The sequence below is a fragment of the Cheilinus undulatus genome, linkage group 13, assembly GCF_018320785.1.
Source record: "Cheilinus undulatus linkage group 13, ASM1832078v1, whole genome shotgun sequence".
Taxonomy (NCBI): Eukaryota; Metazoa; Chordata; class Actinopteri; order Labriformes; family Labridae; genus Cheilinus; species Cheilinus undulatus.
Window position 1 is genome coordinate 46,855,137 of NC_054877.1, and position 19,252 is coordinate 46,874,388.

At 38.7% G+C, this 19,252-nt stretch overlaps 1 protein-coding gene across 1 annotated transcript in view; it reads left to right on the forward strand.

Annotated features, from left to right (window-relative positions):
• Positions 1 to 19,252, forward strand: part of LOC121519630 (receptor-type tyrosine-protein phosphatase N2-like) — a 361,356-nt gene that overhangs the window by 19,107 nt on the left and 322,997 nt on the right. The window contains exon 2 of the mRNA XM_041802418.1: positions 8,120 to 8,170. Coding sequence (XP_041658352.1) covers positions 8,120 to 8,170 — 51 coding nt within the window. The remainder of the gene's footprint in view (positions 1 to 8,119; positions 8,171 to 19,252) is intronic.

Consider the following 19,252-nt stretch of genomic DNA (forward strand, 5'->3'; position numbering starts at 1 on the left):
ATAATCATAGAAATGAAAAAATGACCCTAAATCACGTTTAAAATTGTCATAAAATGCTTGATAACGTAACAGAACTCATGTCACCTTTTTGTCATTGATTTGTCTGATGTTTAAAACTGGTGTCATGGTTTAACTGGTGTTGGATTAATTGATGACAAACATGCTACTGTGTCGCTCACTTCCCTGTTTTAAGAAGGCTTCTAAGAATTTTAAGAAGTGTCTTTGGAGATTTGGAGCTTTTATTAATAACATGGCATGAACAGATATCAGTAAAATACTGAATCTGTTCATTTGACTGTTATTTCAATAAGGAGGTTTTTTTTTTATCAGGCAGAAGAAGTGACCTTTCATGGTCAAAAAGGAACCTTGTTTTGATGAGCTCTGGGTATTTTAAAAGGCAGACTTGCAGCAGTATTTAACCTCGGAGTCCTTTCTCTTATAAAAGTGGAAAACATTTCTGAAAAGAAAAAGCATTAGGGGAAACATCTGTAACAGTAACTTTGTATAAAATCAGAGTAAACATAGAGAGAATAGATTATTGATAATATGAAGGTCTGGATTATAATTTGCCCATTTTATTATATCATGAAATAATCCATACTGCATACAGACGTGTAAACACCAAAGTTTTATAAACCAGCTGAATTTTTTTGCTGTTTTCGGTCAAGGTGACCGCTCTCAGGTCTGATAATTGGCCTCCTCCCACAGGCGCAGCAGGTGTCTGATACAAACAGACAGATGGCATCCTGGGAAATGTAGTGCCTTTGTTGTTGTGGAGAGCAGCTTGTTACGACCCTGCCAGGAGGCATTAAAGGCCGCGGCCTGGACGCTGCTCTTCGCTCACACGGCGAGGCTGATTGAAATTCCCTTCCTCCTGCTTCGCCTGCTTGGCGACCGTCCACAGAGCAATCCTGCAGCCTATTTCACACTCTGCTGCTGAGGAGTGATGAAACCAGACAGCAAAAAGTCACACAGGCTGCAGAAGTGGTCCTCAGAGCCACCGTCTGTATCCTCCGCTTTGAGGGGTTCAGAGAAAAATGTACCTGGATGTGAAATGGAAAAGATCTTTGTTTTATTTTAATGATTCTTTATCCTTTTTAAAACATGTCCCTTAATCCTTCAAGGTCAGAGGGCAGGTTCTTTAAGGGAAACCTGGTGTTTTTATAGTCTGGAAAAGTAGAGATATAGCTGATTGTAATTATATGCACACATGATGGCAGAAACCTGCAAAACTCAGACAGTTTTTACATAAACAACTACACTGAATTGTTTTTGGTTTTCATAAAAGTTCCTGTGAGCAGAGATCTGCAGAAATGACTAGAACGCCGTAGTAAACATGTCAGGGCAGTAGCTGTCAGCTTGACTTCATGATGAGACAGAATGGGCTCTTCCTCTTCCCTCCACAGATCAGTGAGATATAAACCTGCTAAAAAGAGTCAATAAACATTGGTGTGGTTGGACGGTGAGGTAGGGTTGTTATTCCAAGTGAACCTAAACTACAAAAAGAGTCAATTTGAAGAAAATCTCAGCGGGGAGTGAGCAGAACGAACAGAACTTTGGCGCCCACTATTGTTGTGTAGTCCACATACTTGCACATGCCTATTGACTGCATCCATGGTTAGGGATGGAGAATCAAACCAGTTTAAAAAGGACCCACCTCTGCACTTTCATTCATTTAACCATTTTATTTCAGACTGGCTTTACAGTTTTACTTGGTTGAGAAGCTCTGCTTCAAAGAAGCTCCCTGGGTTAGCGGAGCAGCATGCTTCGACTTTCAGGAAGTGTATAGCTAGAAACTCCCATATGTATAGACACATTCATTCAAATGCACATTAAATACTATAAAATTGGTTCAAAAGCAAATAATCTGAAGTCACATGAATCTGAATCTGAGGGTGCAACAAGCTTATAAAGAAGGAGGCTGGGGTGGAGGAGGTTAAGCTTTGCCAGCAGCAGCAGTGTGGTGCATCAGCATTAATACAAGCAGGGATGATTGAGAAGTACGTAATATTTAAATACACAGCTGTGCTGAAATAAAGAGCTGTGATTGGCTGTGGGAACTAGGAGGCAATGATTGGGCAGGGACACGGCAAGGTGTATGACTGCCGTGTCCTGCATGAACTAACGCTGAGCTTTATGCAACAGGATGACCTGAGATTAACTGTCATGTACATCTCTATGCAGATGATACAGTGCTGTATTGCTTTGCTAAAAAATGTACGCTTTGTTCTTAATATGCTACAACAGTCCTTTAATATATTACAAGATCAAATGTATGATCTGGTACTGGTTCTAAATGCTGAAAAAAACTAAACTAATGCTCTTTTCTAGATCAAAAGCAACTGACCAAAATTATGCTACCATAGTAGCCAGGGATGATCCGAGGCATTTATTTCCCCATCTGGCTAAACACTCATTTAAATTACGTTAAACCACTACTCTAAAGAGGAGAATACACTTAGACAACCTTTTTCTTTAGAGCCTCCTACTCATATCTGAGGGTGTATTCACATCTGTGGCTCGTTTGCTTTGTTCCAATTCAGGGACAAAACCGATACATTTGTTTCAGTTGTCACTTGGTTCGTTTGTGTTCACACGGCAAAAGTCTCTTACGGTCCAAAGTTGTAAACAAATGCCACGTGTGCTCCAATTCGCCTCTCATTGGTCAGAAATCTTACTTGGAAGGCGGGGGAGTTTCCTTGTTTTCATTCATTCATTCAGGTTCTTACCCACTTTCCACGGGCAAAAACAACAGCCACGGAGCATCAGCAGCGTGTGTGGCCGTTTTTATAGTGTTCATCTGGCTAATGACCAGTGTTCGCTAAATCATTACTGCCCCCACGACTGTAGTGTGTACTACACTTTCTGAGGTGATTGTGTTTCTCACTGCAAAGGAACCGCTACAGGGCTCGAATGGAAGCGAGCCGAGACCACCCTATTTTGGCGATCTCGGCCCGCTTGTTTTGTCCCACATCCGAGTGTGATTGCTGTGTTCACATAGGTCCAAACGAACCGGACTTTAGGGGGGTCGCTCAATGTTTCGGAACAACTGCCCCAAACGAGCCAGGTGTGAATACACCCTAAGAAAAGCCATAGCCCCCATGAACCACTTAGAAAGATCAAACATTATTAGGGCCCAAGCACCGAGTGGTACAAGGACCTAACTGTAATTTTTTAATTGTTTTTTATTTACAAAATTCCACCTTAATGGGCCTCCATTTGTTCTTGACTAAAGATCTATTTATAAACTATCTATTACTTAGCCAGTGTATTAGGACCACTGAAGAAAATAAATAATTAAGAAGATCTGTTAATTTTCAAGAAAAAATAAAAAATCTCAAGTTGAAAAGTCGTCAATTCACAAGAAAGAAAAAAGTTTTTTTTTTAACTTTAAAAGTTATAAATGTACTCAAACCAAAACATAAACCACTGTTTTGTTTGTTGCATTTTTTTCTAAATTTACACTGTTACACATTTACAGTTTCAAAATTTGAAGTTTTTGAGTGTCAAGATTTAAGACTTTTAAACCAAAAAGGTCACATTTTTTCTTGTAAATTTACCAACTTTTTTTTTTTTTTTTTTAAACACAAAAATCAACAGATTCCCTTCCTTTTTTCATCTTTTAGGTTGGTCCTAATACAGTGTTTTATATATATACATATATATATATATATATACAGTGCTTAACAAATGTATTAGGCCACCTGTCATATTTGTCTCAGAGACCATCCAGCATCATGAAGTGCTTTAATGCTGACTTTTTCATTTTCAGTGAGCTCTCCACGTTTTACCATTTTGAACAGGAATGAGGAATTTCAAACTGAATTCACCTTTTTAGACCTAAATTTGAGCCGGCTCACTGGGCTTCTCTGAGAAGTCAGAAATGAATCAAGCATAACATTCAACCACTAAAACTCATTACTCACAGTAAATAACTATAATTGACATATTAATCAAGAAATAATCATGTGCTTTACTATTTTTTCCATTTTTTTGTCAATCAGTAAATTTGAAAATTCATGGATAACAATAATAATTATATTTAGCATTAAAAATAGCATCTGGGTTAAAGAGCTTCTACATATTGGTGTATTAACCATTGCAGAAACATAAAAAATGGTTTTGGTAATTACCAATGTGGTTAATTTAGGGCAGCTGTGGCATAAACCTTACTTTGGTTAGGGTTAGGGTGGTCTAATACACTTGTTAAGTACTGTTAAACCTTTGGAGGAAATTACTATTTAATGTTTGAATTAAAAACCCATGCCAGATTATCTGACTCTATGTTGGACTACTTAGAATCCTGCATGTTTTTTTAGATGTGCAAATTGTATTTCTTGAAAGAAAAACCTCTGAACAACATGTTTTCCTCATATAATTGTAGCTGGTGTGTATTTGGTTATTTTTTTCTCTTACTATGTTGTTCTGAATGAAACTGGCCCAAACGCAGTGTGAACGGCCGAGCACTGCTGTAATAAAGCTCTGCTGTTTGAGGAAAGAGTGCTTCTGGGTCACATGTTTCTGCTTTTAACAAGACGGCCGCTGTTGGAAACTCTGGATCTTTTCCACTGAGATGTAAACAAACACAGTCTCCAGTAATTCAGCCACAGCAGCAACAAAACCCAGCAAACGCCCTCACTCTGATACTGTATGTCCTCATTAGAGACCAACTGCATCATGGGTAAAAAGAGCTAAATGAGGTTACTTTGGCAGAAGTCAGATGAAGCTGTAAGCTTGAGGCTAGCGCTGATCTAATGAGTGGATGTTGTTGATTGTAGTTGGAGATGGTGGTTTAAATCCTGCATGTTTGGAGTGTTTTATGCAGAGTGTTGTTTGTTTGACCTTTTCATCTTTGGAGGCTCAGAATAACAACAAATACCCAAATACAGACAGGATTTCTGCTTGTTGCAGTGCTGCCTTTCATTTATTAACATTGCTCATGATCATTTCATCATCTTCTTACCTCAATAAAGCACTTCAAGCTCCTAAACCTTGAAAACAAAATCATTATATTTGTGGAAAAGAGTGATAAAACCAAAATGCTCTGCTAAAAGGTGCACGCTCTTGCATCAGTGTAGCCTATAAACTCAGAAAGCCATTAAAAGTTGAACTTTTCCAACTTTGGTGTGATTGTGTTGCTGATCACAGAGCGGACAAAAAGTACACAAAGGCACCAAATGAAAACACGAGCATCCAGGCTGTAAATGTGGAGGATGATGGGTAATTGCTGCTCGCTCTTTGATCCCTCCAAGGCAGAGAGGAGCTCATCGATGAGCAGCTGTTGCCATGGCTACAGCATCCCACCGCTTTGCTAATTTCAGCCGGTTCCCTGCCGGTTATCAGCGTCCCTGGAGGGTTCCCCTGATGTTTGTGTGCATGTGTCATGTTTCTGTGTTTACACCCACACGCATGCATGATGAATGCAACAGATCCTTATCATCTTTAGTGCATGTCTAGCTCGTTTCAACCTGTCATTAGTTATCCCTGGAGATATTAGGAAAACATAAAATAGTGGCGATGATTAGACGGGTAAAGTAGCAGAGGTAAGCAGAAGTAGAACAGCAATTAGGCTATTAGCAGTAGTAGTCATAATGTTGGTAAAAGTAGTATAATTAAGACAATTAAGCTGATTTATTTTTATAGTAAGGACAGCAAAATTCCTGATTAATTGATACTTTTAAGGAGTCTGTTTCCAAAAATTACGGACTATCTATATTTAGATTAAACCAAGAAAAACCTCACTGAGATCAGGAATCTCATTTCTGGCCAAGATGGGCACCAGCACCATACAGTGCGTATTAAAAATAGATGTTTTAGACGTGGGAATCACCTGAGAGATTGTCGTATAAAGACGCCCGTGTCTGAAAGGTACAGTCACTGGTTACTCAGTATTCGTGGCTACCATTACACCATGAAGACAAAAGAACACACAAAGCAACATGGAAAATGTTTATCGAAAAGTCTAAATCAGGGGATGGACAGAAAAACATTTCCAAGGCTCTGAACATCCCTCAGAGTTCAGTTAAATCCATCACGAAGAAATGAAGGATTATGGCACATGTGCCAAATTTTGCCGCCATTATTTACCACTTCTGCACCCATTTTTGCCACTTTACACAGATTTTGCCACATTTAAACTTGTTTTTATTGTTTTTTTTCCACCAATTTTGCTGCTTTTAGCATATTTTTTCTGCTTTAAACCCATTCCTGTCATTTTTAAACTATTTTCACCACTTTTTCTGCCTGTTTTTGCCACTTCTAAACCAATTCTTTGCCACCTTCCACCCAGTGTTGCCTCTGTTGACCCATTATTGTCACTGTAAAATTCTTTCACCAGTTTTTACAACCATTTTAACCACTGTTCATGATTTGTTACCCACGCTGATGAAATCGGCCGGGGGTAATGTGAAGGGTTCCGTTTTTTCGTTTTTTCTTGGACTTCGAAGTTTTGAACACCATAGTAATCAATGGGAGCGTGAGTTCCTTGGTGGCGCTGCTTAGGCGTGGGTCCTCAGACGGCCATTCAAGTTATGCCTGTTTCTGCCAGTTTAACATTTTTCTGCCACTTTCTTTCCATGTTTCTGCCCAAGCTAACCTATTTTTGCCAGTTGAAACCAATTTGTCCCACTATTTAATCCCATTTTCCTATAACCTTGCAAAGCAGATGGATTCGCCTGTTGCCGTGTTTCTCACTGGTGAATCCATCTTGCAAAGCTCCCATCTGAACCGTTTGGCCCCAGTTAGAAAGTGACAGGACCAATCAGCGTCGAAGGGCAGTACTTTTAGGTGCAGCGGAGTCATGACGTAAACAAGCAGCAACAAGAGGCCGGTGCAATTATGGTGGAAGAGATTGGCGTGGATGCTGCTAAAGCGCCAGTTTTATCAGGACTTGATCACATTTCTTTGTAAAAAGAAGAACAAAGAACAGCAGTGAGTTGTTTTCTTTTCAAAGTCGAGTACCTACATGTCTACAGTCGCCATGGTTAAAGATGTCACAGAACGTTCATCCAACCACCCTCTAAGTTTTTTTTGTCAAAGGCTCTACCCTTTCCCAAACACCATCTATGGAAGGTTTTCAGATCTGGTGTGTCAGGTTAATTTCCCCACATTTTCAACCAATTTCAAGACAATATTGCCACTGTTAACCTCTTTTACCGCTTTTGATGCCAGTTGTTGCCACTTTGACCCAATTTGTCTGCTTTTTGTCACTTTTATGTAATTTTTGCAGATTTTAATGAATTTCTGCTACTGTTAAAATCCAGTTTCACACGAATTTTAACCATTTTTAACCCAGTTGAATCCAGTTTTTAAGAATATGGATTTACATTTTTAAGGTGGCTTTATAATATGGCACAAATTAATTGAAAAAAAAAAAACTTTTTGCTTTTCAGGTAATATCACAGCTTAACTTGACAATGGACAATGATCTCGCTGACTTCCGTGGGCCCCCAGTTTGGCTGGGCTCCAGAAAGTCCTCCCCTTTCTCCCCCCTTGTCTGCACACAGCTATTCTTGAATGTTTATGGCTGTTCAACCATCTTCAGGTACAGGAGGGGTCCCCGGTCTCTGGCACCTTTATTTTTGGGGTGAAAAGCCTGAGAACCCCTGCTGTACGAAGACTTCCTGTAAAGGACAGAGCGCCTGATACTTTGTTGGAGTGGAGAAATAAATGACAGTGTCATCTGCATATGTGTGCATTGGGAACATAATGACTGGTGCTCTTGATGTAAAGTGTAAATAACAGCGGTCAAAAGACTGATCCCTGAGGCACGCCAGTTTTACCATGTCATGGTTACTGTGTTTAGAACAGAGTTTAGAAGCTCCATCAGAGTCACTGAGTCAGTAGTAAGAGTTGAAGAACATGGTTTTTAGCAGCACAGTGTGATCTCAGCAGAGAAAATTGATAAGAGTATTACCAGTCAGGAGCTCATTTTTCCATTTATGTGACTCTGCATGAATGCCGGCTAATTTACAGCCTCAGCACCGCCTCTAAAACTCTCTGTGTCTGTTCCTGCTGCTACTGGATGGAGAGGACATTTTTATTTCTGGAGGAAATGTGCTGTTAATGTTTGATGCAGCTACCACAGTATTAACTCACTGACATGTTTTTCTCCACACAGGATGCCTGTTTGAGAGCGAGCTGTGTTCACCCTACGAGATCTGTGTCAATGGTAAGATGTCTCACTAACACACTTCTTTAGAGGCTTTATCCATGTTATCATCACGATTATATTTAACCTCCTGAGACCCTGCATGCACATATGAGGACACGGTCACATGTTGGCTTTCCTTAAAACCTGGAATAAACTCTGCTATTAGAATTTTTGAGATGATTTGTTCAGGATGTCTACAGAATTTCCTTTCCCTTTTTAGGAATTTTCTAGGGGGTGCTTCGATTTCTTTTTTTTTTTTGGTACTTTCAGGAGAATTTGGGGAAATTATTTTCAAAGATCTTGGAATTTGAATGAAAATTTGGGTAGTTAATTTCCTTTAAAGTTTCTTGAATTTTCCTGAAGTTTTTAGGGACTTTGCTAAGATGTTTGGGAGATTCTGGGGGCATTTTTACATGGAACTTAAATGGAATTTATGTATAAATTTCTTTGACTTTGCTCTGAAATGTTTTGTGGTATTTGCTTTTAAGTCACAGGGAATTTTCCTAAAATTTTCAGGAATTTTCTTGGAGGGTACTTGGAAATGTTTACTTTTTTGGTAATTTTAGGAGAATTTCCAAAGTTTAGGAAATTTGATTGGAAATTTGGGTAGTGAATTTCCTTGTTCATTTTCCTGAAATTCTATGGAATCTTTAGGGACTTTGTTAAGATGTTTGGGAGATGTTTGGGGAATTTTTCCATAGAAAATGAATGTAACTTATTTATACATTTCTGTGACTTTGCTCTGAAATTTTCTGTGGAATTTGCTTTTAAGTTATAGGGAATTTTCCTAAAATATTTAGGATTTTTTTGGAGGGTACTTGGAAATGTTTACTTTTTGGTAATTTTAAGAGAATTTCCAAAGTTTAGGAAATTTGATTGGAAATTTGGGTAGTGAATTTCCTTGTAAATTTTACTGAAATTTCATGGAATTTTTAGGGACTTTGTGAAGTTGTTGGGAGATTTTGGGGAATTTTTACCATGGAACTTAAATGTAATTTATTTATACATTTCTGTGACTTTGCTCTGAAATTTTTTGTGGAATTTGCTTTTAATTTAAAGGGAATTTTCCTAAAAAAATTCAGGAATTTTCTTGGGGGGGGTTCGTGGAAATGTTCTACTGTTTTGGTAGTTTTAGGAGAATTTTCAAAGTTTAGGAAATTTGATCGGAAATTTGGGTAATCAGTTTCCTGGTAAATTTTGCTGAAATTTCATGGAATATTTAGTGACTTTGGATGTTTCATATATATATATATATATATATATATATATATATATATATATATATATATATATATATATATATATGAACTCAATTCCAAGAATTTATTTGTCAATTTGGGGGAATTTGAATTTGAAATTTAAGTGGAATTTACTTTGAAATTTTGAGAAAACATAAGTGAAATAAAATGTGCCAGGCCTGTCGTCTCCATATGCAGACTCCATATTTTGGTCAAAACTACTTCCTGTTTAAAGACAGGCCTTAGGTTTACTTACCAGGTCCCAATCCTAAATGAGTGGGAGAAACAAAAAATTCAGTACAGACAAAAACTCGGGTCTCAAGGAGGTTAAAGTGCACAGTTAGGCTGCATGGTTATCAGAGTGCCCGTGAGACTCAGCTGCTGCAAAATGAAGTTTGAGTAGATGGGACAGACTAACAACATAGCATACATGGATATAATCCCACTCTTTCCCCACTTTCCTCTCCTCTTGTGAGCTCTCTGGCATCAAGACTGACCCCGCTGTGAATCAACCTAGAACCCAAAAAGGCTCCACACATGAAAGATGTTGGCAGAAAATCATTTAGGTTTATTTTGGAGGCCTGTAAACGCTCTAATCTTTGACTGCACTTGGTGATAACCAGGTTACACACCAGAGTTAGGCAGTCATCTCGTTAGCTAACCTTGAGTTTGGAGGATCAGCTGGTCAGAGGGGTTATAAAGAAGCTCTCAGGCTCCTCTTATCATTTCCTCTGCAGGTTTACAGCAAAGACGGAGCAGACAGAGATAACAGGAAACTGTAACCTCGGTTATAATCTCATTAAACATGCTACAGTCGGTGCAGGTGGCCGTGGCGTCGGGGCCACAGCTGACCGACTGTCTCTGACCTGCTTCCTGATGTGTGTTTATTTCAGGCAGGGTGTGTTTGTTCTGAATTCATTAGCCGGGGCGTTTCCTGTCTGCGTCCTTTTGAAATGTACCCGATAATGTCATTGTGACAGAGGAGGCGGAGAGAGCAGAGAAAACCAAACACTAGTGTGGCACTGTGAGAGGATGATTATGTCGAAGCCAAATTTAGAGGAGCTCTTTATATGTGACAGGACTTAGGCTGACCTGGTTCAGGCTGTTTCATGCAACTTTATATCAACACCACAGCTTTCCAGCCAGGCTCAGAGCAGAGATTCATGACTGGAGTGCTCCTTTTTTACCCAATCACAATCCTGTCACCTGTTACCAACCAGCCTACTCACCTGTGGAATGTTCTACATAGTTCTGGGCGTTCCACAACTCACCATGCTCCTGTCTTAACTTTTTTGGAACACTTTGCAGTTGTTTTCAAACAGCTTTGATTTTTTAAAAATGACTGTCCCCCTCTTGGCCCGGTCTCCTGAAGCTCGAGTGTCTCTCTCAGGCTGAGTCAGCTGAGGTGAGGCTTTGCTGACAGCTGGAGCTCACCGTGGAAAAGCTACGCTGGCTGCACCTCCGGCCATTGTTCTCAGTCACCGTGTGTCTGACCCGCTTCAATAGCCGCTGTCAAAGCGGCCCTCGCAGACCGTGCCAGTGTGTTGTGTTGGTGATTGGCATCTTGGGCTCTATCGGGCCCCGCAGCAGCTCTGATTGCCCGAGCTAGGTATAATCTCTTAGCAGGAAAAACAATGAGTGCAGTCTGACTGAGGATGGTGTCTCTGTTTCTGCCTTCTGGCAACAACGTGGGGAGAGTGTGACGACTGAAAAATGTCTCAGTATGAGAGAAAAAACACGCTGATAAACCCAGAGAATGGCTGCAGGAAACGATGATGTCAAACAAAGATTCATTGGATGATTATTTGCTCGATTCATTGATGAATCGGATGCTTTTTTAAGTTTTTAATATTATGATATCATATAGAAATTTGTCACTCACTTATTCTACAAGCTAACGCTAGTTAGCTCCTCTCACCCTGTGGCTGCAGCTCTCACGCTTTTCCTTCCTCTCTCCTGTTTTAGCGGACATTTAGAACACAAAGTGTGGCAGATATAAGGATTACATGAACGCCTGACCGTTGTTTTTTATCCAGTCTCGTATCGTAACAGAAAATAAAGTTCCACCAGAGTTTTTATGACAACAAGCTATTTTTAGATCGCTAGCATCTCACCTCCATCATGAGACACAGTTGATGATGAATAAATCTACTCAACATTTCCTCTAATCCTCAGATTATAATCAGAAGTACTAAACTTATCAGCCGTCTGTGTGTGATGTAAACATTTCGACGCCATGCCAAGTGACACCATAATCATGCAACACAATAAATGGATAAATCAATTTGTTGCCAACACTTTTAATGATCGATTTTAATCGATTTGACTGATTTGCAGTTGCAGCTCTACTCCTCAGTTATGATTTATTTATCATGTATATGCGTGTGGGTTGCACCAGTAGCATCTGTACTTTTAACCCATTTTTGCTAGTTTCCCCCCTTTTCCTCACTTTTTTCACTCATGTTTGCCTGTTATTATTTTGCCATTTCACAATTCCTTTACCACTGTTTTGCCATTTTAAACCCTTTTATGCTTTTTCGTGAACATTTTCTGCCACTTTCAACCTGGTTTTTGCCATTTTTTTTTTTTTTTAAGATTTATTTTTGGGCCTTTCATGCCTTTATTGGATAGAGGAAGGACAGTGGATAGACTCAGACACAGGGACAAGAGCAGGGAGGGATGTGCGGTAAAGTGCCACAGGCTCAAACCTGGGCTGCCTGCATACATGGTTGGTGCCTTAAACCACTCGACCATTTTAAGCTCATTTGTGGTACTATTTTTCATGGCTTTTATGAGAATAAATGTTGTTATTGCTCATGAAGTTTTGATTTGACATTTGAAATGTGAACCTATACATGTTTAGAACAATCAGCAGTCATTTTTTGAGTCTAGGACTCTGGGTGTGCAAAACACAGTGCAAAAGATAACTATATACATAGGTGACAATTAGTGCAAATAAAGGTGGAAAAATGCATTCTCAACATTCTCCAGTAACATATTAATGCACATGACAGACACGCACAAATGCCACTATCTAACGCTATTTTTAGAAAACAAAACACCACTCTGGCTCGCTCTCCTTTTACTCTCTTCCTTCACTCTCCTTTCTCACTCGTCTTCTGCCAAAGCTGCTGTTTTCGCGGTGCTGTTCGACATTACTGTAATATATATACCACACATCATATATTGCCGGAAAGCACAGATTCTCAGCTCTCTGTCAGCGTTAGAATTTTTTAGATTGAGCAAACTTTCGAGGAGTTACAGTGTTGAGAATCCGTGTAGCGGTCTCGCGATACTTCTGGTGTTTTGCTGTGAATGCCCATGTCATATGGTTGCAAGTACCGTAATGAACCATATATGTGTGCATGCCCACAATTCTCAGCTTTCCAACACCGTTGGAATTTTTCTGATTAGACAAACTTTGACAGAGTTACGGTAATAATACTCCGGACATATAAAACACAGCGCCAGCGCTGGGTCAGTAGGTAAAGGGTTAAACCTTTTTTTGCTGTTTTTTTTCCAGTTTATTTTGCTACTTTTGCCTATTTTTTCTAGTTTTAACTAATTTTTACTATTTTTTGCCACTTTTTTGTGAGTTTCACCAATTTCTGCTGTTTTTCTCCCTATTTTACCACTTTCCACCACTTCATGTCAATTGTTGCCACTGTTTTGCCACTTTTAACCTATTTTACCACATAACGCCCATTTATGCCTCTGTGTTGCCACTTGTTTACTACTTTATTTTTGCTTTTTGCAACTTCTTTTTAGTGTTTTTATCCCAATTTGCCACTTTTTCCCATTTTTACCACGTTTTCGCTACTTCTAAACAATAATTTCTGTTGTTTACCCATTTCTGTCTCTTTAAACACACTTATAATCCATTTTTGCAATTTTTTGCCACTTGTTGCCTTAGTTTGCAGCTTCTTGTAGCCATTTTGCTGTTTTTTTTTTTTTTTTGCTTTTTTGCCACTTGTTGCCCCTCCAACCCTTTTTGCAAATTTTAATGCATTTTTTGCTGTTTTTCCACCCTTTTTGCATCTTTATTTGCAACTTTTCACCTATGTTTGCCTCTTCATGTTCCTGGTTTTAACTCATTTTTTCTTCTTGTTGGCCATTTATGCCACTTTTTTTTCCATTTTTAGCTTATTTGTGCTGTTTTTGCCTCTTTTCACGATGATGAAACCATTGGCTGTTAAAGTCATCTCGGCTCCTACTTTATTTCCTGACATTTGTGCACATCACCATGGCTTGGCTATGAAGTGTGACGTTACTTGCCCAATGTTTTAGCTTAATTTGCCGTCCTCATTGTTAAAGTCACCAATAAAAGGCCATACAGTTTTCAGAAAAGGCGTTCACATATTGGTCAAGGCTATTTTTGAACTGCAGCATAAATAAATATAGTTTTTGTTGCTTTGATAAGAGTGGTTATTATTCAGATCAAAATAAAATATGTTTTTTTCGCTGCTTAACTTTATGATGGATCATGATTTTGCAGACCTCCATGGGCCCCCTATTTGGCTTTATCTCCATTATGGGCAGCCTTGCCTGGGTTATAACACATTTGGACAGGTATTAAGTAATTTCACCTGCTGTCTCCGCCCCTATGCAGCCCCACACCGCTCCAAATGATGGGACAGAATATCTTTATTATGGTATGTCCTGTACTTGTTTTATTTTAACAGGGGGAGTGTCTTTTCTACCTTTAGCTCTCCTAAAAACTTCCACTCTTGTGTTCCTACCGGAGGTTGAGTTTTCCTCTTTGTGCTGCAGCTCCAGGGTCTGAATGTTTGTCTGAACCTGTTACCTTTAGAAGTCTTTTTTCCTTTTCTCAGACTATTTTCTGTCGGCTTCAGCGGACTTTAGATAGTTCTATTGACACGTGAGTAAAGCACGCTGCTCTTTCAGTGTAGAAACAGTCGGCTAAGGATGTTATAGACTAGTGCCTTTCTAGCTTTAATGTAGATGAGCCAAAATCTAAAGGCACACCATGTCCATGTTCCTACAGAGTAGCCTCTATAACACGGGTCTTTGGAGACATTAAAGATTTGAGTTTCCTGCATGTCTGCTCTGAAACTAACCCACTAAACCACCATGACTTACATTTACTTTGTTTCTATTCATAGAGAGTCCCGAGGCTTTTCTAAAGGTCGCCTTTTACTGCTTCACAGTCATTCCCTCGCTCCACGGAGCCCAGATACCGAGTATATGTTTAAAGGATATATAAATGTGTAATACCTAATTATATCAGTTCAACATCAAAATACCCAAACACTGAAATATTAATATAATAATTACTGTTATAAAGTATGTTTCATGCATTTAATCCACAGTGATCCTGGTCCTTAGATAGTCTCAGCTTGAGCATGAAAAGGCACAAATGAACATTTCAGGATTCAGAGGAGAGCTCACTGAGTCCACCACCCCTGCAGACTTTTTGTTCTTTCCAAACGTATCACTGAGACACGTCTGAGTACAAAGGAGAGAGAGCAGGCCAGCTGCGTGGACAGACACTGCTCCATTACTGACATTTTCATGGTAAATGTCATCTACAGCAGAGGTTCTCAACCTTTTCAGCCCGCCATCCCCACAATAAAGGTGCCAGAGACCGGGGACCCCCACTGTACCTGAAGGTGGCTGAACACAGCCATGAACATTCAAGAACAGTCATGTGGAGACAGGGCTGCCCAAAAATGGGGAGAAATGGGAGAACTTTCTGGAGCCCAGCCAAACTGGGGGCCAGCAAAATCATGGTGTGTTGTAAATTTAAGCTGTGTTATTTTATATTTTACCTGAATTATAACCACTCCTATCAAAGAAACAATTTAAATTCATTTGTGTAGTAAGTAGCCCTCTTAAAAATGATAATTCTTTTGTTATAAACAGATGAGGATATTTTAAAAATATCTAAAATGGGTTAATAATTGCAACAAGCGGTGTAAAAGGTGGTGAAATTGGATTTTAAAATTAGCAGAAATGGGTTATAAATGCCAAAAAATTAGATAAAAGTGTCAAAATAACAAACAAAAAAAAAGGCAAATCAATGGTTAAAGTGGCAAAAATGAGATGAAAGTGGCAAAATTTAAAAAAAAAAAAAAAGGTTAAAGTGGAAAAAATGAGATGAAAGTGGCAAAATATCAACAAAAAAAAGGCAAAAAATTGTTTAAAGTGGCAAAACTGGGCATATTAAGTGGTAAACGACGATTCAAAAGTGGCTGTCATGGCATTTAAGTGGCAAAATAGATGGAAATTTGGCAAAATAGGATGTAAAATTGATTTAAACTGGCTAAAAAGGGTTAGCTGAGGCAGAAATAGTGAGAAACTGGTAAAAATGGGCGTATCGCATCGTGAAATGAGGCTTAAAAACTGGTAAAGAGGGGTTAATAGAGGCAACAATGTTTCAACAGAGCCAACAGGTGGCAGAGAGCGTCAAGATTTGGTTTAGAAGTGGCAAAAACAGGCAGAAAAAAGCAGTGAAAGGGTTTAAAATTGACAAAAATGGGTTATAAGTGGCAAAGTTGTGTTAAAATTGGCGAAATTTGTGGGAAAAAGTGATAAAAATTGGTAAAAATCAGGCAAATTGGTGCAAAGTGGCAACAGTGTAAGTCAAAAATGTTCTTAGTTTATTAAGGCATCCGGAGACCCCCTCTCAGTGTCTTGCGACCCCCAGTGGGGTCCCGACCCCAACGTTGAGAACCCCTGATCTCTAGGGACGCAGTGATGTAATATCTAAAGCTAGGACATCATCACTCTGTAAAAATGACTCCTTATAGTGATGGAGCCTGAAGTAGGACAGAGTTTGACTCATATTCTTTCGGTGTGTATTAATGATACTGGAGGCCAGCTTTTATAGACAAATCCACTTTATATTGTAGCATTAGATTAATAACGGTGTTTTCAGATGCAGCAAATACCTCTGCTGACTCTCTCAGCGTGCAGCAGCATCTGCTCACAGAGATAAGGAAGACTGCCTGTCAGTTAGACTTACCGTGCTCATCTGAAGCTTTCTGGATTTTTACGGTTCTTTACCAGGATGTGCTGGCTGATTGTTGTCCCTAATGAACAACCTGAAATCTCTTTATTCAGACTGTTTTATTGTCCAAAATAGCTCTTTTATTTTCCAGATCTTAAGGTGAGGTTTTATGTGGCTAATAACATCCTCACTGGAATATCATGCATAAAAAAGACTGCCTTTGCATGAAAAGACAAAGTATTTTCTTTCTATTTCAGACATTTCTCTCTGACTTGCATGTGCCAGTATAAGCTATTAAAACACATGATAATACATTATACATTGAAAAGTAGCATACTGTCCAAAGCACTGATATTTCACCCTGTGTATCATAATGAAACTGCCCCTTGATTCCACTGTTCTGCAGGTTCTCTGCTCTCTAGGACTAGTTTGATCTGGTTCCAACACGTCGTCCCTCTCGTGCTCTGTGACCATGCCACCGTGGCCCCCTGGTGTTGATTGGGTCCCCTGGCTTCACTCTCAGAGCAGTGATGGAGCTGACGTAGAAGAAGCTGGCTCAGCATGGAGACAGTCATTTCCAGCAGAGAACAGCGCCTCCAGTTATGCTTTAATTGGCATTAGTTAAGTCAGCAAGAAGAGCGCTGGAGCCAAGTGTGCAGAACTTAAACTTTATTATTCCTGAGCTTTAAAAAGAGTCTATAAAACATCATCGAGCTGTAAGTTTAACTTTAGAACAGAAGAGCAGGGATCCCTTCATGAAAACAGGATAAAAGATTTTTTTAGCCAACGTGGATCCTTCAAAGCTGCGTGGAGAGTCATTTAACATGAATAATGTTTAACTTAAGGGAGTTACATACAACATTTCACACACTTAAAGGCACATGCCATTGAGTGATGGCTCTCTAAAAAGAGTTTGTTGTTCTCAGCTCAGCGTTCACACTGAAAGGACCAGGCTTTCTTCAGCTTATTAATGCTTTATTCAGAGGCTCAAACATGCTTCCTCTTCCTCTTTTATTGGATCCTTTCCTCTCTTATCACTTTCACCAGAAGAGAGACGCATCATTTACTGCAGGGGTTCTCAACCTTATCAGCCCGCGACCCCCAAAATAAAGGTGCCAGGGACCGGGGACCCCCACTGTACCTGAAGGTGCAGTTGGAGGGGAGAGTTGCACTTCACATCAGTGTACACCACTGATCATCAACTGGTGGCCCGGGGGCCATATCAGGCCCCCCAGAGCTGCCTGTCCGGCCCCCAAAAGATTATTAAATTCAGAAAAGGAAGGAAAGAAGATGTTGTGGTTTAAAGAGTATCCTTTGGTTTCGAATGTCTGCAGCTGTTAAATCCATCCCACAAACAATTAATATGAAATAGTTTCAGAATGACTGAACATTTGATCTGTTTTTACAGAAATTTACTTTCAGTCAGACTTTAAGGGGTAAGGTTGGTGAGTGTTACAAAAATAATGGGTGATAAATGGTAAAATGGGTTGTGGAGTGGCACAAAGGGACAAAAATTGGTGAAAAAGTGGTGAAAACAGGAAAAAAGGGTTAAAAGTATCAAAAATGGGTTTAAAGTGTCAAAATAGTACACAACAAGTAATGAAAAGGGGTTAAAAAGTCTCAAAATAGAAGAAAAGTGGAACCAAGAGGATAAAACATGCTGGAAAAGTGGTTTAAAAGGGGCTAAGAATGGAAAAAAAATGGGTTAAAGGGGCAAAAAGTATCACAAATTGGTTAAAAGTGGTAAAAACAGCACAAATAGCCTGGCAAAGTTGGAAAAAGGGATTAAAGAGTGGCAAAATGGTTGAAAAGTGGCAATAATTGATTTAAATGTTGAAAAAAATGTTATGAAAAGGGGCTAAAAAGTAGCAAAAATGGATAAAAGTGGGTAAAACATGCAGGAAAAAGGGTTAAGAGGGTAAAATCTTGCAAAAATTGGTAAATGAGGAACAAAGTGGCAAAGTATTAAAAATGGGTCAAAAGTGGCAAAAATAGTGCAAAGAATTAATGACAAGGGGTTAAAAAGTGGAAAATAGAAGAAAAGTGGCAAAAATGGTTTAAAGAGTGGCTCAAAGAGGATAAACATGCAGAAAAAGTGGTTTATAATGGGCTAAAAATAAAAAAAAAGACTTTAAGAGGCAAAAAATCTTAAAAATTGGTTAAAAGTGGCAACAACAGCCTGGAAAAGTTGCAAAAAGGGGTGAAAGAGTGGTAAACATTGATTTAAATGTTGCAACAATTATTGAAAAAAAATGTCATGAAAATGGGTGAGAAAGTGGCAAAAATGGATAAAAGAGTGAAGGTGGTAAAACGTGCAGGAAAAGTGGTTTAAGAGGGGTTAAAATCTTGCAAAAATTGGCAAAAGAGGAAAAAAGTGGCAACAAGTACCAAAAAGGGGTTAAAGGTGTCAAAAATGACATATATATATATACAGTATATATTATGAAACTCCCTACAGCTATTAAAACAACTCCAAAAACAACTGAGACTGAAACAGTTTAATCAGGAATTACTTTATGATTCAGTTTTAGAAACACACTTGTAAGCCATTATTAGTTAATAAAATGCATGTTAAACATGTATTTATTTATATTTATTTGTCCATTCTTGATAAAAATGGGAATGAACAATACAAATATAAAAATAAGACAAAAAGAATGAAAGAATAAAATGGGAATAAGGAATGAAAACATTGAAATATAAACAAAGAATAAAATATAGAAGCGAGAGTAAAAAAAAAGAAAATTAAAATGGGAATAAAGCATAAACATATAAAATGGAAAAAAGGATAAAATATGAAAATAGAATTAAATAATAAAAACATTAAAATGGGAATAAAAAATTAAAATATTGAAGTTGGAATAAAGAATACAAATATAAAATGGGGAAAAA